General features: G+C 42.9%; 1 protein-coding gene across 1 annotated transcript in view; it reads right to left on the bottom strand.

Moving 5' to 3' along the window:
* Positions 1–23,702, bottom strand: part of MYOZ2 (myozenin 2) — a 148,367-nt gene that overhangs the window by 52,062 nt on the left and 72,603 nt on the right. Inside the window, exon 3 of the mRNA XM_075336690.1 lies at positions 21,959–22,134. Coding sequence (XP_075192805.1) covers positions 21,959–22,134 — 176 coding nt within the window. The remainder of the gene's footprint in view (positions 1–21,958; positions 22,135–23,702) is intronic.

The following is a 23,702-nucleotide window of genomic DNA, read 5'->3' as shown; positions in this document are numbered from 1 at the left end:
GTTAAACTTCAACATTTGGGCCCAGTAGTCTGAAACTTGCCGGGCCCCCGCTCCCCACTGTGGCTAAGTGTGGGAGCCTGTTCTCAGGGCTCACGCTTGGGATTTTCTTGGGCTTCTTGTATGGAAGGCCCTACCCCCTCGTTACGCTAATGCCCCGATTCTGGAGTGGGTGGGAGCAGATCATAAAGGCTCCGTTTTCTTCAGGCTAATTGCCGGGTTGCCTGAAGCTTGTCCCCGACCTAGGGTCCGTGTACCCCGCCGTGTCTTTAGTCACAGACCGATGACAGGACCAGGCTGCTGACCATCCTCCTTGACAGGTCCAGGCACTTAGCCGCAATCCCCTGCGACCGGGGGTCCGACTCCTCTAGGTCCAGACCACCGTCTGCCACCTAAACAGCTTATCCTGGGAGCTACCACTCCCAACCTCTTTTGAGCTCCTCTCAGCTTGAGGGCTACTTCACTTCACTCCCTGACTGACTGACTACACTATTCACCTCCCCTCCCTGACCCCCCAGGTGGGCGACTCTATTCTGCTCAAGCCATCCACTGGTGTGCCTGGTGGGTGTGGTGCAGTGTGTACCTAGGATTTGATTGGCTGTTGGAGGCAACACTGTAAGATGGGGACCCAGAACCATGAGGCACTTGAATACTACACGGAAGGGCAGTTTGTGCAGTACCCTGTGACGACCTGATAGTCCAGGGGCGTCACATATACAATGTACAATGTAATGTACAATTTCTTGCCTTATATGTGGTGGAAAATGAATTTTTGGGTGCATGGCAGGGCTCACAAGGGAAAGAGCGTTATTTGAATTTTGGAGTGCCATTTTCGCTGGAATAGATTGGAGACGCTGTGCTACAGTTGAAGAACTCCTGGCATGCAAACATTACAAACCTCCACAAGTGACCCCATTTTGCAAACTACACCTTTTGAGGAATTTATTTAGGGGTATAGTGAACACTTGTCACCCTCAGGCAATTGTCAGAATTGTATAACATTGGGCAGAGTAAATTAAAATTTCCCATTTTTTCCAATACAATGTTGCTTTGGCCCCAATACTGGTTAGCAACACGGCGAGCCTTGCAAGGGAGAGAAGGAGTGTGATTTGACCCTTGGAGTACAGATTTTCCTAGAATAATATGTCGACTCCATATGCAGAGCCCCTAGCTAGGTGCCAGAAGAGCAGGATCCCTCCCTTAAGTGTTCCTATTTTGGTATTGACACTCATCTGTGAATTTATCCACAGGTGTAGTGACTATTTTGACTCCTTTGGTGTATTCCAGAAACTGTGAAAATTGTAAATTTGCCATTGTAGTGCCCATACATTGTAGTGCCCATTGATTGTGCACACAGTTGTAGTCACGCACCTGATAAATTAAGTTGGTATCCTCACCACAGAAATACGAAACATGTGGACGCTGGATGCGGTGTAGGCACATTGTGGGACTCATAAGGGAGAGGAGAATTTGGATTTGGACATGCAGATTTTGCAGCATTTGTTTTGAGGGAAGCCATGGCGCTTTTCCAGAGACTGTGTGTTACCAATAATGTGGAAGCCCTATATGTCCATTGATTTATGATGAATCTGAGTGGGGAATTGTATTTTTTTTTTATGTGGATGGAAGCTTTTATTGGGAACATTTACCATTAAATTTTGGATCACATTTATTCTGTGCTCTATGCTGAGCACTTACTTTGGGGTTTACATGTAAATCTCTAAATTACATGATTTTAATGTCTCCCTGGAGGGCATCATTCACTATATTGAGGCAACAAAGTTACTCTGGACTCAGTCTGGCCTCAGTTCAGTGGTGTCTGTATTTTCAGAAATGCGAAAAAATGTGGCCGACCGCACGTTTATGAACACTTAAAAATCCGACATCGCTGGTTCATAGACCAGAGAAAGTCCACAGTGATTCAATCTGCCTCATTATAGGGAATTTTCCATCAGGGGTTCCGCCTGAATCACATATTTCAGAGATTTACATGTAAATCCTGGCCTAAGGGGTACTTTGCACGCTGCGACATCGCAGGCCGATGCTGCGATGCCGAGCGCGATAGTACCCGCCCCGTCGCAGCAGCGATATCCTTGTGATACCTGCCGTAGCGAACATTATCGCTACGGCAGCTTCACATGGACTCACCTGTCCTGCGACCGTCGCTCTGGCCGGCGACCCGCCTCCTTGTTAAGGGGGCGGGTCGTGCGACGTCATAGCGACGTCACACGGCAGGCGGCCAATAGGAGCGGAGGGGCGGAGATGAGCAGGATGTAAACATCCCGCCCACCTCCTTCCTTCCGCATATCCTACGAAAGCTGCAGTGATGCCGGTAGGAGATGTTCCTCGCTCCTGCGGCTTCACACACAGCGATGTGTGCTGCCACAGGAGCGAGGAACAAAATCGGACTGTCGCGTCAGCGTAATTATGGATTACGCCGACGCTGCACCGATGATACGATTACGACGCTTTTGCGCTCGTTAATCGTATCATCGAGCCTTTACACACTACGATGTCGCATGCGATGCCGGATGTGCGTCACTTTCAATTTGACCCCACCGACATCGCACCTGCGATGTTGTAGTGTGCAAAGCCCGCCTAAGTGTTCAGCATAGAGCGCAGGATAAATGTGAGTGGAACGTTACTGCGATCTTTGGGAGTCAGAATAAACAAATCAACAACAGGTCAAGAATTTATATTATTTATTTTTTATACCATTCACGGTGCAGTATAAGTGATAAGACTGTTTTATTCTTCGGGCCAGTGTAATTACAGCGATACAAGATTTATATTGACTTTTTATGTTTGGCTACTACCCTGTTTCCCCGAAAATAAGACACGGTCTTATATTTTTTTTTGCCCTGGGAAATGCACTAGGTCTTATTTTCAGGGGGTGTCTTATTCTCGAGGATACATGGATTGGGGTAAGTTTACCCCCCCACAAAAAGCAGACCCGCCCCCTTCCCAGGTTCATCATACTTATCAGCCCCAGGTGTCTGTATGGCTCCCAGATCTCCCTGTGATCTCACAGCAGATGTGCTCCCCTACAACTGACTGACACTCGCATACATCAGATCACACTCACACACACACACACACACACACATACACATCATTCCTCCTTGTGATCTCCCAGCAGCTGTGCTCCCCTGCATCTGGCCGACACTCACACATCAGAACACAGTCACACATCAGATAGCACATACACACAAACACACACACACACACACACACACACACACACACACTCACTGTGCTCTCCGGTGGGCGCTCCCAGCAGCTGCACGCATAATGTGAGTGCTCCTTCTTTTGTGGGATGAGTTGAAGTTTTTATTGGTACCATTTTTGAGCACATAACATTTTTTGATCTTTTTATTCTGATTTTTGGAAAGCAGAAGGAACAAAAACCAGCAATTCAGAATTTATTTTAATCTTGTTTGGTAAAAGTGATAACACAGCTTTATTCCTAACGTCAGAAACGATTACGCAATACCACATTTAGATTTTTTTTATGTTTTGCCTCATTCACAAATTAAAAACAATTTTATAGAAATAAAAATTGAATTGGCATCACAATATTCTGACAATATTTTTTATTATTTCTCTGCTTATAAAACTGTACGGTGTCCTGTTTTCTGAAGGATGAGATATCCTTTTTAGGGACATTATATATATTTATATTTGGCTGTTTGATCACATTTTATTCCACTTTTTCTTACAGTGGTTTGATTAAAAAAGACTAACTTTTGCCAAGTTTTTTTTTTTTTTACGGTGTTCACTGAATAGGTGAACTAGTGTGACAGATTTATGGATTGGGTCACTCCAGAGGCAGCAATACCAAATATGTGTAGTTGTTTTTATTTATTTTTGTTTTTACATAAATATGTGTTTGTTGGTATAATATTTTTTCCTTCTTCATTTTTTTTTGTTATCCATTCGGGTATTTTTTTTTATATTTCTACAATTTATTTAAACTTTTATTTCTATCTTAGTCCCCTAATAGGACATTAACTTTTATTAGTCTGATCGCTGGTGTACAAGCATGGAAATGCATTACAAATGTTGGTATTATACTGATAGAACGTCTCTTAGGCCTCTGTCACAAGCCCGTGAAAATCACGCACGTGTTTCACGGACGTGTCAAAGATACGGATTGTCCTCGGTGTGCTGTGTGTATGGCACACGTGTGTTCTCCGTGTATTATCCATGATAATACACGGAGAATGGGAACTTTCTGCTCACCTGTCCCTTGCGTCGCTGTCTGTGGTGCTGATCTTCGGTCTCCAGTCCTGCCGACTCTACGCTGCTGCTGCATCCGGGCCGCAGTGAAGTGAATATTAACTGAGCATAATGAGCGGCGGTCGGTAGCAAGTGACAGCAGCGGCAGAGACAGGAGGGCAGGAGAAGGTGAGTAATGTTTTGTTTTTTTAAAAGACACATGTCATTTCTCCGGTGCGGGTCACAAGGAACACATCCGTGTGGTCCGTGTGTGTTACGTGTGACACATTTGCGTTCCGTGTGACACCCGTGATGCCGGAGAAAAATGGACATGTCGGCGTATGGAGCACATGGGCACACGTAAGTACGGAATGGACACACGCTCCGTGCAAAAATACTTACGTATACACAAAACTATAGGAAAACATATGTCAACGTATGCCTGTGTCTCCGGTACATGAGAAGACTGTCCATACACGTACCAGAGGCACGAACGTGTGACAGAGGCCTTAAAGGGAATCTGTCACCAGCTTTTTGCTTCCCCATGTGAGGGCAGCATAATGTATAGACGGAGACCCTGATTCCAGTGATATGTCACTTACTGAGCTGTCTAGTATTATTTGAATGTACAGCAGGGTTATAAGGATATCATGCAGCTAGTCCTCTAATGGTAATCTCCTGCTAATTAAACAGTGATTTTATAAAAGCTACACTGCGCAGTCAAATAGATGACACATCCCTGGAATCAGAATCTCTTTTTCTTCGTCTTGCTGCTCTTAGATTAGGTTGTAAAAACCCGGTGACAGAGTCCCTTTAAACTATGCTCTTGGCATGGTCCAACAAGCCACCATAGCCAGGAGGTCGTCACTTAACCTTGGGTTGCCATGGCAACGATCAGGACCCGATGATCACATCGCGGGGAATCTCGATCGGGTGGGAGAAGGGGCGCACTCTCTCTTCAGGCCTCCTAAATGCTACAATTGCTATTGCTATTGATTGTGCCACTTAGGTGATTAAACAGCCACTAGCGATGTGGGCACTGGACCTGGCTATGACAGCTAAAGCTCGGCTATTACTTAAGCCGCGCTCCTGGCGATTGCGCGTGCACAGCTCCTGTGCCCGCATGATTGCCAGGACATATGACCATTTGCTGGAAGACACAGCACAATAGGACATACCTGTATGTTCAATGCCAGAAAGGGGTTAAATAAATAAAATATTTATAAATTGTAAAGCATATAGTTTTGTAAAATAAATATATTCAGAAAAAAATTAATAATGAAATGTGTATTATTTATTTTATTAATTTTTTTATAACAATTCTTGGAGAACCCCTTTAAGAACTAAAGAGCTCAATTCTTGAAGATACTACGCTTCTTTATTTCACTCCACATTCGCTGATGATAACTTCACTGGTGATTCACAGTGTTATATTGGTATTTCTGATTTCCTAGTAAAACTTCAATGGTTGTTCTGGTTCTAAAAAAAAAATCCCATGTGAACTATTTATTTCTAAGAAGCACAGACCCAGATACTTCCAGCTGGCAATTGTTACCCTAACATCTAAGGAAACTACATTATGTCATTTTCCTTTGTTTGTAAGAAAATTGTGTATCGGGTCATTTAATTGCTTCCCTTCTTCTCTATAAATCTGTCAACTGTTTGATTTCCAAAACACAACGTATGTTCTTTGGAAGAAATTCATTGTTCTGGGGGCTTCACGTACAGAAAATATCATTACAAACAGCCACTGTGTTGCCTATTGCAAACAATTAGCAGGTCATAAGATGAGATTATTAAAAAAACACTCGTAAAAATTTTTTCTATTGAATGTATCCATATATGTGTATGGTGTGTAGTGTGAGTTTATTAATACACTGACGATCCGCTGCTTTCTCCAGCACCCAATACTGTCCTGCTCCTCTTCTCAGTGACATCACTGCAATTCCGTCTCTGTCCACCACTGCCCAGTGCACTTAACAGTTAATTTGAATGTGAATTAACCCCTTCACCGCCGCCTGTTTTCACCTTTTTGACCACGCCAATTTTTTCAATTCTGACCAGTGTCACTTTATGATGTAATAACTCTGAAACGCTTCAACAGATGTCACTGATTCTGAGACTGTTTTTTTCATGATATATTGCACTTTATGTTATTGACAAAGTGAAAATTTAACAATTTCCAAACTTTGAATTTGTTAGGAAGCTAGAAGGGTTAAGAGTTTATCAGCAATTTCTCATTTAGCCAACAAACTTTACAAAACCTTTTTTTTTTTCTTTTTAGGGACCACATCACAACTGAAGGACTTTGAGATCCCTATGTGACAGAAAATACCTTAAAGTGACAATTCTAAACACTGCACCCCTCTAACTGCTCAAAAACACATTTTTATTAACCTGTCAGCTGCTTCACAAGGACTAAAACAATGTGGAAGGAATAAAATAAAATTTTCCTTTTTCCCACAAAAATGTTACTTTAGCCCGCAATTTTGCATTTTTACAAGTCTAAGGCGGGCTTTGCACGTTGCGACATCGCAAGCCGATGCTGCGATGTCGCATGCGATTGTCCCCGCCCCCGTCGCAGGTACGATATCTTGTGATAGCTGCCGTAGCGAACATTATTGCTACGGCAGCTTCACATGCACTCACCTGCCCTGCGACCGTCGCTCTGGCCGGCGACCCACCTCCTTCCTAAGGGGGCCGGTCGTGCGGCGTCATAGCGATGTCACACGGCAGGCGGCCAATAGCGGCGGAGGGGCGGAGATGAGCAGGATGTAAACATCCCGCCCACCTCCTTCCTTCCGTAGATGTTGCAACGTGCAAAGCCGCCCTTACAGGAGAAAATGCACCATACAATTTGTTGTGCAATTTCTCCTAAGTACAATGATTACCCATACTGTATGTGGTGGAAAGCTACTGTTTGGGTGCACGGTAGGGCTCAGACGGGATGGAGTGCCATTTGACTTTTGAAACGCAAAACTGTCTGGAATCATTAGTGGACACAATGTCACATTTGAAAGCCCCTGATGTGCCTAAAAATGGTAAACCCCTCACATGTGACCCTATTTTGGAAATTACACCTTCCAAGGAATTTATCTAGCTGTGTGGTGACCACTTCAACCGCCAGATGCTTCACAATGTCATAATATTAAGCCAAGAAAATAATAAAATCATATGTTTCCCACAAATATGTTTTTCAGCCCCAAATTTTGCATTTTCAGAAGGGTAACAGGAGAAAATGAATAAACAATTCGTGTCGGTTGCTTACCCAATGTAGCTGCAATTAGCAAAGCAAGATATGGTCTCAAAAGTAACGTGGTAACAATTTAAAATGTAACTTTTAATAGTTTATAATAAAAGAAATTTTTGACCACACAACATAAAAGGTTGTAAAACCAACCTAAATGACTAGGGCCCGAAACAGGCTCCTACTATTACCAAATTAGGACACAGGCACGGTAGGAAAGTCACCCACCGTAACCGTAAAAATAAGGTGACCAGACAGAATTGTCACCCTAATATGCACACCGAGATATACCACACTTCAATATACAGTGCTCAAAACAGTCACTAGGACCAATAGTTAGGTCCTGCTGTGGTAAATAGATAATGCAAAAGGTTGTCCAATAGAGGGGGGGGCAGACCCTTCAGCCTCACAATACCCCTCAAATGGCAACACTCTGACCTTAGTTTGTGCTTAGACCTTCCAACGCGTTTCTTAATTCACTTAGTCATCAGGGGACTGTGGTCAAGAAACCAAGGGCTGCAAAAAACGAGCAGTATTGTCAGAATCAAATAGAGCAAACATGAGTGCATTAAGAGTCACAGCATATATCCAGAGAGCATGTCCCTGAATTTGCTGCCCTTAAATATCCTGTGGGAGTGTTAGAATGTCGTCCCACGTCAGAGGTCCCGCCCAACCACATGTCTCTCAACAAACAAACAGTGCGGGGCGTTTAGCATTGGTGCCGCCCATAGGCAGGTTCCCTAATAACCCCCAAGAGTCTGGAGCAAGGGAGTGACACCCACCACCTCACCGCTCCAATAGTGAGCACATGCCCACACACAGGCGTCAGCCAGGGCGACGCCCACCATCGCGTTATTGAAAGGCAGTAACAGACGCCCATGCTACATGTAGCTGGCCGAGGCCACGCCCGCACGACACAGGCCTGATGCTACACTGTACCGCCCCTACAGTGACGTGTATGCTCACCAAGGGGACGCACAGGGCAGACGTCATGCGGGCACTGCTCACGCCCCTTAATTAGTCCCGTCAGCCAGCCGCTCCCACAGCAGTAGCAGACGCCCCCATCCCATGTCACCGACTAAGGCCACGCCCCCTCACGGAGCGTTACAGGCCTGACGCTGCACAGTACCACCCATACAGTGATGTGCGTGCTTGTCCATGTGGACGCCCCAGGGCGGACGTCGTCCAGACACTGCTCTCCACTTCTCTATTAACCCCATGAGGTGGCCGCTCCAACCAGGCACTTGGGAGTTCAGGCCAATCCCACCACCGCATCACCCATTAATAGTGGGAGCATTTTCATCAGAATAAATGGGGCATAAAACGATGCTTGTTAAGTGCCAAATGCTACCCACTAAAGGGTACCCACTTATGTAAACAGGCAGGGTAACAACCAATAGTCAGGATGTCCAGTATGAACGATTGGTACCCATATAATTCATGATAGTGATGCCTGGGTAAAAAATTATAGGGGTGGGGAGGGGGGGAGAGAGAGGTGGGGGGGTTTGGAGGGGGGGGTTAGGTGGTTGTGTGTGGGTGGGTATGGGGGGGGGGAAACAATAGGAGATGTAATAAAAGGAAGGTTGAATATATGCTAGACTCACAGGTCCCAAACAATATCCCCTCGCCGAGAGGAGGAGGGGAAGGGGGGGGACACGTAAATCGGATAAGCGACTACTCACAAACAGGTAAGGATGACAAGGGAAGAAGGCAATGAATAATTTTCACTAAGAAATTCCCAAAAAGCCCCTATGTGAAGAAATTTTAAAAAATATATTTTGGAGAGAAAGAAATCCATTTTGGAAAAATTTCCCATATCTAGAAAGCGCAAAAGGGTACGGACCCGGCGAGGCAGAGGGAAGGGGAAGAAGTATCCCTACACTGCCCTGCTCTATTTCCTATCTACCGACGGAGTGTAACAACACCATAAAGTACTGGGTGCCCCCGTTCCACGGCGGCTTTCCCTGGAAACCCTATGCAGCCCTAAAATTTACAAGAAGCAACCAAATGTTAAGATCTCATTAAGGCCTAGTGGTGTTTGCGTTTTAAGTGTGTGGATCCATCTACATTCACGTTGAAGGATCTTTCGGTCCCAATCTCCACCACGGACCGGATAATTGATGAGGTCGATGCCCATGAAGACAAGGCCCGAAACATCCCCATTGTGCATAGTTGCTACATATTTCGCCAAGGGGGTGTCTCTTTTGTTGGCTATATCTCTGAGGTGTTCTCCAACCCGCCTCCTGAACTCCCTGCTCGTCTTTCCCACATACTCGAGGCCACAAATTCATCTGACCTTGTAAATCACGCCTCTCGAGCGGCAGTTGATGAAAGCCCTGATGTGGAAGGCGTCCCCTGTTACTGAGCTGGAGAAGGTTTTGCCAGTCTGTATGTGTGGGCACGCAATACACCCACTACATCTGAAACAGCCTTTGAGATCTGAGTGTAACCAACTAGTCTCACGTGGGCGAACAAAGTGGCTATGAACCACCCTGTCCCCAATAGAGCGTCCCCTTCTATAGGTGCATTTAGGATATGTTCCCACTGCATCGCCGATGTCGATATCCATCTGCAAAATTGGCCAATGCTTCTCAAGAATCTTCCGTATCTCCGCAGAGCAGTTATTAAACGTGGAGATAAACTGGAATTTTCCTTCTGTCATTTCGTTCTTCTTGGGGGAAGGGACCAGTAGACTTACCCTCTCTCTTGATTGTGCTGTCTGAAAAGCCTAGGAGAGGATATAATCAGGGTATCCTCTCTCCTTGAAGCGGCTACGCAAATCAACCGCTTGTCTAGAAAAAGTTAGGGAATTAGAGCAATTCCGCCGTGCTCTTTAGTACTGGCCTTTGGGGATCCCAGCCCTAAGAGATCTGGGATGGTTGCTTTCCCATCGCAAAAGTGAATTTGAAGAAGTTGGTTTGTGGAAAGTACTAGTTGTCAGCGTTCCGTCTCCATTCTTAGTAACCAGGATATCCAAAAAAGATATTTCCCTATCGTCACTTTGTGCTGTAAAGTGCAGACCCAGAGGGTTGTGATTAATGACAGAGACAAACTGTGAGAAGGTCTCCTTTGTTCCCCGCCATAACACAAACACGTCGTCTATGTAGCGGGTCCACAACACGATCCTGTCCAAATCAAACGGGGAACATTCCCCAAAGATTAGGTTCTCCTCCCACCAACCCAGAAGCAAGTTGGCATAAGAAGGTGCACATGGACAACCCATGGCAGTGCCTCTGAGTTGGTGGAAGAAGGACCCATCAAAGAGAAAGAAATTCCTCGTAAGGCAAAAGCAAAGCAGCCTAATCAGCCACGTGTTGTGTCTAACAAGATGGCAGCCCCGCCCTCTCAAAAAATATTCCACCGCTCTTAACCCGTCACTGTGTACAATGGAAGAATAGAGAGCCTCCACATCAATCGAACACAGTAAGGTTTCCTCATCAAGTTCCACACCCTCGATCTTCCTCAGAAAGTCCGTGGAATCTAGGGTGAAGGAATATAGAGCACTCACGAATGGTTTCAAAACCTGATCAAGATAGGTGCCAATATTTTGACAAAGGACTCCCACCCCGGAGACTATCGGTCTGCCCTTCAGGGGTGTGAGGCCTTTGTGGATCTTGGGGAGACAGTAGAATGTAGCCAGAGTCGGGTGCAAGGGAAGCAGGAAATCGAATTCATTTTTATCAATGAGCTTAGCTTTTAACCCTTCTAATAGTAGTTCCTTGAGTTCTAACTTGAACTCATTGAGGGGATTACTCGTCAATTTTTTGTAGTTATTTTTGTCCTTAAGAATAGTGAGACACATATCCCTGTACTGCTCCACATCCAGCACCACCACGTTGCCTCCCTTGTCAGAGCTCTTGATGATAATTGAGCGATCCTGTTCAAGGGTCAACAGGGCTGTCATCTCTAATTTATTAAGGTTAAACAACTTTCACTTCTTTTTATGGGCCAACAACTCATAGTTACATAGTTACATAGTTACATAGTTACTTAGGTTGAAAAAAGACCTAGGTCCATCTAGTTCAACCTTCCTCCACCAGTTCTACATTTAGTCACTAAGTCATTTATAACCAACAATGTTTTGTGTACTGAGGAAATCATCCAGCCCTTTTTTAAAAGCTGTTATAGTATCTGCCATTACTACCTCTTGTGGTAGTGTATTCCACAGTCTGAAAATCCTTAGAGACCTGTTCAACGAACACATCAATTGTGGACTGGTCAAACAGATTAGGGGGCATACGGGTGCTCCTATTCTTCAAAGAAGTAAACGGACCCTCACCACACAAATTTGGGTCAGGGTCTGACAAGTTATAGAGCAGACGTATGTCCCCCAAAAGGTCTTCTGGTACTCCCAACTCCTTACTGGTGCGCTTCTCCTCCTTCACGAAATGTTTGTGCCACTTGAGCTTCCTGGCAAAAAGGTGTAAATATTTGATGCCATCAAACAAGTGGAAGTCTGAAGTGGGAACAAAATAATTTGAATGTGAATTAACCCCTTCACCGCCGCCTGTTTTCACCTTTTTGACCACGCCAATTTTTGCAATTCTGACCAGTGTCACTTTATGATGTAATAACTCTGAAACGCTTCAACAGATGTCACTGATTCTGAGACTGTTTTTTTCATGATATATTGCACTTTATGTTATTGACAAAGTGAAAATTTAGCAATTTCCAAACTTTGAATTTGTTAGGAAGCTAGAAGGGTTAAGAGTTTAACAGCAATTTCTCATTTAGCCAACAAACTTTACAAAACCTTTTTTTTTTCATTTTAGGGACCACATCACAACTGAAGGACTTTGAGATCCCTATGTGACAGAAAATACCTTAAAGTGACAATTCTAAACACTGCACCCCTCTAACTGCTCAAAAACACATTTTTATTAACCTGTCAGCTGCTTCTCAAGGACTAAAACAATGTGGAAGGAATAAAATAAAATTTTCCTTTTTCCCACAAAAATGTTACTTTAGCCCGCAATTTTGCATTTTCACAACTCTAAGGCGGGCTTTGCACGTTGCGACATCGCAAGCCGATGCTGCGATGTCGCATGCGATTGTCCCCGCCCCCGTCGCAGGTACGATATCTTGTGATAGCTGCCGTAGCGAACATTATTGCTACGGCAGCTTCACATGCACTCACCTGCCCTGCGACCGTCGCTGTGGCCGGCGACCCACCTCCTTCCTAAGGGGGCCGGTCGTGCGGCGTCATAGCGATGTCACACGGCAGGCGGCCAATAGCGGCGGAGGGGCGGAGATGAGCAGGATGTAAACATCCCGCCCACCTCCTTCCTTCCGTAGAGCCGCCCATGGCAGGTAAGGTGATGTTCCTCGCTCCTGCGGCGTAACACACAGCGATGTGTGCTGCCGCAGGAACGAGGAACAGCATCGTACCTGTTGCGGCAGCGTAATTATGGAAAAGTCGGAGCCTGCACCGATGATACGATAACGATGCTTTTGCGCTCGTTAATCGTATCATCTAGATTTTACACACAACGATGTCGAAAGTGACGCCGGATTAGCGTCACTTTCGATTTGACCCCACCGACATCGCACGTGCGATGTTGCAACGTGCAAAGCCGCCCTTACAGGAGAAAATGCACCATACAATTTGTTGTGCAATTTCTCCTAAGTACAATGATTACCCATACTGTATGTGGTGGAAAGCTACTGTTTGGGTGCACGGTAGGGCTCAGACGGGATGGAGTGCCATTTGACTTTTAAAGCGCAAAACTGTCTGGAATCATTAGCGGACACAATGTCACATTTGAAAGCCCCTGATGTGCCTAAAAATGGTAAACCCCTCACATGTGACCCTATTTTGGAAATTACACCTTCCAAGGAATTTATCTAGCTGTGTGGTGACCACTTCAACCGTCAGATGCTTTACAATGTCATAATATTAAGCCAAGAAAATAATTAAATCATATGTTTCCCACAAATATGTTTTTCAGCCCCAAATTTTGCATTTTCAGAAGGGTAACAGGAGAAAATGGAACATATAATTTGTTGTGCAATTGCTCCTGAGTACAGAGATACCGCCATATGTGGTGGAAAACTACTATTTGGGCGCACAGCAGGGCTCCAAAGGGAACGAGTGTCATTTGACTTTTGGAACACAAAATCAACTGGAATAGAATGTGGACATGTCACATTTGAAGATCCCCTGAAATGCCAAAACAGTAGAAACCCGCCACAATTGAACCCATTTTGGAAACTACCCGTCTCAAGGAATTTATCTATGGGTGTAGTGAGCAATAATGATTCCAGCCAATAAAAATTGTATGGTCGAGTTTCTCCTATTACACCTTTTGAACATTTAAACTTTGGGGCCAAAGCAACACTTTAGTGGAAAATAATTTTTTTTTTTTCACAGCCCAATGTTATGTATTTCCATGAATCACTTGAGGGCCATTTGACTAATTGCCAGAAAATCAGAAACCTCCTCAAGGGACCACATTTTGGAAATTACACCACTCTCACAATTTATTTATGTGTGTAATGTTTTTCAAAGATTTACATGTAAACCCTGATGTAAACACTTAGCTTAGAGCGCAGGATAAATATGAACCACGCCTTACTATGATCATTGGGAGGCAGAGTAAACAACTCAATAGCTGTTGAAGAATTGCCTTTATTTATTTTTTACGCCATTCACCGTGCGGTATAAATGATTAGGCGGCTTTATTCCTCAGGTCAGTACGATTACAGCGATACCAGCTTTATATATGTTTTTGTTAGGTTTGGCAACTATCACACTAAAAAATGCTTTTTTTTGTAAAATTAAGTTTTTTACGTCACAAAATTTTGAAGGCTATAGGTTTTTTTTATTTTTCTACCTACAGCATCATGTGAGGGCTTGTTTTTTTTAAGGGATGAGTAGGAGTTTTTAATGGTACCATTTTTTGTCACATAATATTTTTTGATCGCTTTGAGGCAGAATCAAGAAGAAACGGCAATTTTTTTCCCCGTAATTCTCCGTGTCATAAAATGAATAAGATAGCTTTATTCTTAAGCTCGGTATGAATATAAAGATACCACATTTCTATTGTTTTTTAATCTTTTGCTGCTTGTACAATAAAAACAATTTTATATAAAAAAAAATTGATTTGCATTGCTGCATTCTGAGAGCTATAATGTTTTTATTTTTTTGCTGACTGAGCTGTATGGTGGCTTGTTTTTTGCGGGAGAAGATGATGTTTTCAGTGATTTTTATTTACATGTGACTTTTGATTGAGTTTAATTTAACTTTTTTTGTCAGTTGTTTGATAAAAAAACATAATTTTAGCTTTTTTTTACGGGGTTTACTAGATCCGGTTGTTCCAGATGACACAATGTCAAATATACATATTTATTGGTATTATATATATTTTTTTGTTCTTTATTTTCTGATAGTTTTCATATTTTGTTAATTTTCACTAGTTTTTCACTTTTTTACTTAGTCCCTATATGGTACATTAACTTCAATTAGTCTGAATACTGTTGTAATGCATTGCAATGTAACAGCATTGCAATACATTTTACCTATCAGTTCTGCACTGACAGGAGTCTTTTAGGCTATGCATCTGGCATGGTTGAACAGGCTTGCCATACCTGGATGACCTGAAAGTTGTCATAACAAACTCGGGTTGCCATGACAACGTTTGGACCCCTGTGATCATGTTGTAGGGGTCCTAATCAAATTGGAGAAGGAGCACACTCCCTCTGCCAGCCACCAAAACACAGTAATCACTATTGATCGCAGCATTTAGGAGGCTACACATCCAGAGGTGGTGTGGGGACCATTCCTGACTGAGCTCAGCTATAAGTTATGCCATGTTCCTGGCGTCGATCATGATTGCACAGCCCTTGTGCTCGCGCGATCACCTTTATGTAAATAAATGTCATTTCACCGGAACCTTTCCCTATTATGGTGTAAACTTGTGACAAATGTCATAAAGATGTTAAATGTTAGCTAATTTATCAGGAATGCAGCAACAGAAAGAAAATTTCAAGGTGTCTTTGGATTTCGATTTCATAGACCCTCCTGTTCAAATATGCAGTTTGGGGGGATTTTCTTTAAATTCATAGAGAATATGTTTGTAAGATCTCCTTCAAATATAATAGGAAACCCTAAAGCAAACAAAGAGATACAGTAATTTCCAGATAATAGCTAAAGTCAATGATGCGTAAACTAAAATGGGTGTCAATTCTGCATTTGGAGGAGGTGCCAAAGTCCAGACATCCATGGATGGATGCTATCTTATGTATGACAAGCCAGAAGATACAAAAAAATAAATTCTTAAGTTGATTTTGTATTGTATTGAAAAAATGTAAACTCTCAAGACAAAATATAAGGACTTTTAAAAGAACACAACTACTGCTTATCCCATAGATTAGTTCCATAAAGGATCAGTGTACACAGCACATCTACAGCATCATCTGTATGGAGGAGTGTAAGACAAACAACACATGCTGCTCATACTGCCACGGCTCAAAAACAAAAAGCAGGAATGAGATTAAGCCAGTTTAGCCAGTTTCTCATGATCTAGTTGGCAAAGTCATAACTGAACACCCAGAATGCTTGCTGGCCATATCTGGTCCGTCAATAATTAACAGCGGTACAGGAATCCTAAGAGCCTGACATTGATCTGTGTTATTTGCACACTGACAGCGCTTATTATTTGTGGTATGTATTATGCTATTATGTAGGGCATGCATGGCAATATTACATAAAAGTATGACACACTGAACTACTACTGCTACTTGCCTTTTAAAAGAAGCCTGGTTTAATATATATAAAAAAATAGTGATATTGTGAAAACAAACAAATATAAGCATACCTGCCTTTTAATAATGAGATGACAGCAGTTTTGAAGCCAAATATACATTAGCCTAGAAGTGCATTGAGCGTTACTTCACTCCTAGTGCACACTGCTAATGCACTTCTAAGGTAATTTGAATATCTCAGCCATGGCACATAGCATTACAACAAGACCCGTATGATTTTTTTTAATTGTTTTACAGCTTATACACACTGGGTGCAGAATTATTAGGCAAGTTGTATTTTAGCGGATTTTTTTATTATTGATCAACAACTATGTTCTCAATCAACCCAAAAGACTCATAAATATCAAAGCTTAATATTTTTGGAAGTTGGAGGGTTTTTTTTTAAATTTGGCTATCTTAGGAGGATATCTGTTTGTGCAGATAACTATATCTTAGGAGGATATCTGTTTGTGCAGATAACTATTACTGTGCAGAATAATTAGGCAACTTAATAAAAACCAAATATATTCCCATCTCACTTGTTTATTTTCACCAGATAAACCAATATAACTGCACAAAATTTAGAAATAAACATTTCTGACATACAAAAACAAAACCCCCAAAAATTAGTGCCCAATATAGCCACCTTTCTTTCTGATGACACTCAACAGCCTACCATCCATAGATTATGTCAGTTGCTTGATCTGTTTATGATCAACATTGCGTGCAGCAGCCACCACAGCCTCCCAGACACTGTTCCAAGAGGTGTACTGTTTTCCCTCCCTGTAGATCTTACATTTTATGAAGGACCACATGTTCTCTATGGGGTTCAGATCAGGTGAACAAGGGGGCCATGTCATTAGTTTTTCATCTTTTAGACCTTTACTGGCCAGCCACGCTGTGGAGTAGTTGAATGCATGTGCTGGAGCATTGTCCTGCATGAAAATCATGTTTTTTTTGAACGATACCGACTTCTTCCTGTACCACTGCTTGAAGAAGGTGTTTTCCAGAAACTGTCAGTAGGTCTGGGAGTTGAGCTTCACTCCATCCTCAACCTGAAAAGGTCCCACAAGTTCATCTTTGGTGCTACCAGCCCATACCAGTACCCCCACCACCACATTGCTGGCGACTGAGTCAGAGTAGAGCTCTCTGCCCTTTACTGATCCAGCCTCTGGCCCATGCATGTGGCCCATCAAGAGTCACTCTCATTTTATCAGTCAATAAAACCTTTGAAAAATCATTCTTAAGATATTTCTTGGCCCAGTCTTAACGTTTTATCTTATGCTTCTTGTTCAAAGGTGGTCGTTTTTCAGCCTTCCTTACCTTGGCCGTGTCCCTGAGTATGGCACACCTTGTGCTTTTTGATACTCCAGTAACATTGCAGATCTGAAATATGGCTAAACTGGTGACAAATGGCATGTTGGCAGCTTCACGCTTGATTTTCCTCAATTCATGGGCAGTTATTTTGCGCCGTTTTTGCCCAACATGCTTTTTGCGACCCTGTTGGCTATTTGCATGAAACTCTTGATTGTTCGGTGATCACGCTTCAAAAGTTTGGCAATTTCAAGACTGCTGCATCCCTCTGCAAGACATCTCACAATTTTGTTAAATAGATAATAAAACAAGCGCACTATGAGAAGCACCCGTGGAATCCTTTTAGCGTTTATAATATTAGAATTGCTCACCTTTGTTGGTTGTGCGCCCCCGCACAACTTCAGTGTAAGCTTATCAGTCTGGAGTTCCTTTGAACAGATCCTGTGTCCAGGCTTCAAGAGTCCAGATTTGGGGTATCGTTGTCGGCTACTGATTTCCACCGGCACCATGGAATTCAGGTTTTTGTTCCTCAATCCTCCAGCTGGCCAGCTGGATTTTTTGAAATGTCAGCAGGTCCTTTGCAGCTATTACCGATTCCCAATAGGGAGGGGGTATATGGATAGTTCTATCGGTCTAATATAGCGCAATAAGGATATTTGCTGGTATTAGTTATTTGAACTTTATTAATCAGGCACTCCTATTATTACAACGCGTTTCAGCAGAATTGCTTTCATCAGGTATAATACTACTCCTATTATACCTGATGAAAGCAATTCTGCTGAAACGCGTTGTTATAATAGGAGTGCCTGATTAATAAAGTTCAAATAACTAATACCAGCAAATATCCTTATTGCGCTATATTAGACCGATAGAACTATCCATCTCACAATTTTGGACTTTTAAGAGCCCGTCAAATCTCTCTTCTGACCCATTTTGCCTTGTGTATGTGGGTGGATGCGATTGTGTATGTGCCTTGAAAAGTATTCATACCACATGAACTTTCCACGTTTTTTCAAGTTTCAACCCAAAACTTAAATGTATTTTAATTACATTTTATGTGATATACCAACACTAAGTAGCAATTATTTGTAGTTGCACTGTTATGCAATGCCTTTTGGCCTCCAAACATGGTGTGTATTATGACATCAAAGAGTTCAATTTTATTCTCATCTGACCAGACTACACTATAGTTCAAACGTTTAGGGTCACTTAGATATTTCCTTATTTTTTTAAAGAAAAACACTTTTTTTTTAATGAAGCTAACGTTAAATTAAACAGAAATACCCTCTATACATTGTTAATATGGTAAATGACTATTCTAGCTGCAAATGTCTGTTTTTTAATGCAATATCTACACAAGTATATAGACGCCCATTTCCAACAACCACCACTCCAGTGTTCTAATGGTACATTGTGTTTGCTAACTGTGTTAGAAGGCTAATGGATGTTTAGAAATCCGTTGAAAACCCTTGTGCAAGTATTTTAGCACAGCTATAAACAGTTTTGCTCATTAGAGAAGCTATAAAACTAACCTTCCTTTGAGCTAGTTGAGAATCTGGAGCATTACATTTGTTATTTCAATTAAACTCTCAAAATGGCCAAAAAAAGAGAACTGTCTATTCTTGTTCTTAGAAATGAAGGATATTCCATGCGACAAATTGCCAAGAAACTGAAGATTTCTTACAATGGTGTGTACTTCTCCCTCCAGAGGAGAGCACAAACAGGGTCTAACCAGAGTAGAAAGGGAAGTGGGAGGCCCCGCTGCACAACTGAACAACAAGACAAGTACATTAAAGTCTCTAGATTGAGAAATCGACACCTCACAGGTCCTCAACTGGCAGCTTCATTAAATAGTACCCACAAAACACCAGTGTCAATGTCTAGAGTGAAGAGGCGACTCCGGGATGCTGGCCTTTAGGGCAGAGTGGCAAAGAAAAAGCCATATCTGAGACTGGCTAATAAAAGGAAAAGATTAATATGGGCAAGAGAACACAGACATTGGGCAGAGGAAGATTGGAAAAAAGTGTTATGGACAGACAAATTGATGTTTGAGGTGTTTGGATCACACATAAGAACATTTGTGAGACACAGTACAACTGAAAAGAAGAGTGCCTGATGCCATCTGTCAAGCATGATGGAGGTAATGTGATGGTCTGGGGTTGCTTTGGTGCTGGTAAAGTGGGAGATTTGTACAAGGTAAAAGGGATTTTGAATAAGGAAGGCTATCAGCCACATTTTGCAATGCCATGCCATACCCTGTGGGCAGCGTTTGATTGGAGCCAATTTCACCCTACAACAGGACAATGACCCAAAGCACACCGCCAAATTATGCATGAACTATATATGGAAGAAGCAGGCAGCTGGTATTCTATCTGTAATGGAGTAGCCAGCCCAGTCACCAGATCTCAACCCTATTGAGCTGTTGTCGGAGCAGCTTGACTGTATGGTTTGCAAAAAGTGCCCATCAAGCCAATCCAACTTGTGCAGGGTCTTCTGGAAGCATGGGTTGAAATATCTCCAGATTACCTCAGCAAATTAACAGCTAGAATGCCAAAGATCTGCAAAGCTGGAATTGCTGCAAAGGGAGCATTCTTTGACGAAAGCAAAGTTTGAAGGAGAAAATTATTATTTCAAGTGAAAATGATTATTTCTAACGTAGTCAATGTCTGGATTATATTTTCTATTCATTATTCAACTCATTTGATAACTAAAAGTAGGATTGTTGTAGAAAAGACAAAATTGTCTGGGTGATCCCAAAGTTTTGAAATGTAGTGTATATTTGTCTAGTATTTCACAGGCTTGTCTAAATGTTGTTGAGCTAACATGCTTGAGCATGCTTTTTGTTCAGAAATGGAGTTACTACAGACCTTTAGATTATCATCAAATAGCTTTTACAGCTTAAGAGAGTGATTTATGTTATAACATTATACTAGGCAATGTCCATCTAATTAGATACATAATGTCAAGATGACTATGGAGATAGCAGGAGACCGGGGCTCTTAAGCTGACCCTCAGGCTAGGGGATCCTATGCTATCCCTAGTCTCAGGGATACCCCAAAAGGTGGGGATACTTGAGCCTTCTTCCTAGCCTTGCTCCTAAGCAGCCCTCATCTGATACCCCCTCCCCCAGGGACAGGAGTGAGATTACACCCACAAAAATAGATATACAAGGGAACATAAAGGAGACAGTTGTACTCTGCAGTGCTAAGATATGTATAACAATGAATATGGGTATATAGACATGCAATACTGCTATGAAAAATATGTAAAAATTAAGATACATAGCACAAAAAAATGGCCAGTTTTATGTGAGGCCAACATCCAAAGGGAAGGCAACCTGCTCTTCAGCCTTGGACAGGGGAAACAAAAATTCTGTCACATAGCATGCGCTCACAGAGGTATAAAACAATAAAAAAATAAGGAAGAAAACACGAGCAGGGAGGAAACAAGACAACAAATAAACTGCAAAACCACTCCAGATCACAAGCAACACTTTCCAGATAGTGTTGGACACCAAAACACACAGACCAACGCAGTACAACCTACAGCTGGCTTGGGTAGAAGATTTCATCCAGCTTAAATATGAGAGGAGCAGGTGTGATTGGCTTCCTCACAACATGTGATCAAAGGAGCCTAAGAAGCAAGTTAGCAAAGGTTAACTCTTGCCTGACTAAAGGCTGCTTTACATGCAACGACATCGCTAACGAGGCGTCTTTGGGGTCACGGAATTCGTGACGCACATCCGGCCTCGTTAGCGACGTCGTTGCATGTGAAACGCAGGAACGACCGTTAACGATCAAAATTACTCACCTTATCGTTGATTGTTGACGCGTTGTTCCTTTCCCGAATATCGTTGCTGTTGCAGGACGCAGGTTGTTCGTCATTCCTGCGGCAGCACACATGGCTATGTGTGACACCGCAGGAACGAGGAACTACATCGTACCTGCGGCCCCCGGCAATGAAGAAGGAAGGAGGTGGGCGGGATATTCCGCTAGCTCATCTCCGCCCCTCCGTTTCTATTGGACGGCTGCCATGTGATGTCGCTGTGACGCCGTACGAACCGCCCCCTTAGAAAGGAGGTGGTTTGCCGGCCACAGCGACATTGCAGGGAAGGTAAGTCCGTATGATGGGTGTAAGCGATATTGTGTGCCACGGGCAGCGATTTGCCCGTGGCGCACAACCGACGGGGGCGGGTACGCTTGCTAGCGATATCTATAGCGATATCTCAGCGTATAAAGTGCCCTTATGACAGAGCACACAGCTGGTCAACACCCAAGTCTGCCTGTGTTGATCAGAGACACCAGAGAAACCATTGGTCAGATTGTCAGAATCTGCAATGTGAACAGAGCCTGACTCCAACATTACAGTTGTCGAAGTTCGTGCAAAACTCTATGTGACACATAATATTCAATACAAAGTTACTTCTTTCTGGACACTTACATTAGACTGTAGCTTCATTTCATAAGGAAAGTTTTCAAACGTATATTTGTCAGATCTTCTCTGTCGCATCTTAAAAAGTCTTGCTCCACGGTTGTTGAGAAGAGATAGTTCTTCCAGCATTATGTCTCTTGGTACATTTATCTTCCTTCCAAAATCAAAGTCACTTGTGTCTGCAACTGCAGAAACATATTGTTAATCAGTGGTGTACACAAAAATCTTAAGACCCCATAGCAAAACTCCAAAAGATAGGTGACAACTTGGGGATTTGTGGGGTTCAATCACTGGGACCCCCATGAATACCAAGAACAGGGCTCTGAAATGCCTAGTAGAAATAGAGTAGTGGCCAAACATGCATGTCACCAATCCATTTTCAGCAGGACTGCTGTGAATGTCTAATTGAACCTCTTAATCATGTTTGGCATTCTTATTGCGGACAAATAGAAGAAAGGCATGCTTACGAGGTCACCATTCCATTTCAAGGGGCTTTTCAGAGCCTTGTTCTCGGATTCAGTGGGGGTCTGCAAGTTATCACCTGGCCAAAAGATAACATACATTTAATTGTTAGGAATAACTCTTTAAGTGAAATGCCTTTAAGTGAATAAGTTATGTATTATACCAAATTACTTCATATCTAGAAGGTGCCCAGATCTTCAGCAAAAAGCTTTATTTCTGGCAGATCCATTCACAATTTGTGTCTTAAGTAAGACATTTCCTGTGTCTGGCCATGACTGGAACGGTGTGCTTTGCCTATACATAGTCTGTGACGGAGACGTTGGTTGGGTTTGCTATAGGTATGAACAGTTAGACAGCCCCATTGCACACATATTTGGTCACCTGACAACATGAGACACACTGTCGTGCATTAGTCAAAAATTAAAAGGGCACCTGCCAAAACCTGGGACACAAACTTCTACCTGAATTTAGAGGTGCCTTTACACAGTACCTATATTAGTTGCACATAATAATGGTAAAATTCTTTTTCACTTGGGCATTGCTGGGGGGAGGTGGGGGGCAGTATATGGATTCCTAGAGCTCCAACCAAATACCTTGTGAGTTGTATCAATCTATGATTGTGTGTTCAGCTACATGCAAATGTTGCTCCACTGTTCAGCTACATGTAAATGGTGGGCCCACTAATCAGCCACATGCAAATGGTGGTCCCACTGTTCAGCTACATATGTTCAGCTACATGCAAATGGTGGGCCCACTGTTCAGCTACATATGTTCAGCTACATACAAATGGTGGGCCCACTGTTCAGCTACATGCAAATAATGGGTCCACTCTTCAGCTACATGCAAATAGTGGCTCCACTGTTCAGCTACATGCAAATAGTGGCTCCACTGTTCAGCTACATGCAAATAGTGGGTCCACTGTTCAGCTACATGCAAATGATGGGCCCATTGTTTAGCTACATGTAAATGGTAGACCCACTTTTCAGCTACATGTAAATGGTGGGCCCACTGTTCAGCTAAATGCAAATTGTGGGCCCACTGTTTAGCTACATGCAAATTGTGGGCCCACTGTTTAGCTACATGCAAATATTACATTAGCCTGAGTCACACATTTATCTGTATTTGTATGGAATAATACAATGGGTAGTTTGTTGACTGAACGATGAGATGCTGCTTTTTTCTGTACATAGTGAATAATGTAATGGGGCCAAATACTGCTCATATTGGAGTGTATGTGGCTCACTCCAGCACAGGGGCCCACTGGGAGCTTTCCCAGTCCCCTGTGGGCAAG

The sequence above is a fragment of the Anomaloglossus baeobatrachus genome, chromosome 1 (assembly GCF_048569485.1).
Source record: "Anomaloglossus baeobatrachus isolate aAnoBae1 chromosome 1, aAnoBae1.hap1, whole genome shotgun sequence".
Classification (NCBI taxonomy): Eukaryota; Metazoa; Chordata; class Amphibia; order Anura; family Aromobatidae; genus Anomaloglossus; species Anomaloglossus baeobatrachus.
This window is presented reverse-complemented; position numbering and strand designations above follow the sequence as displayed.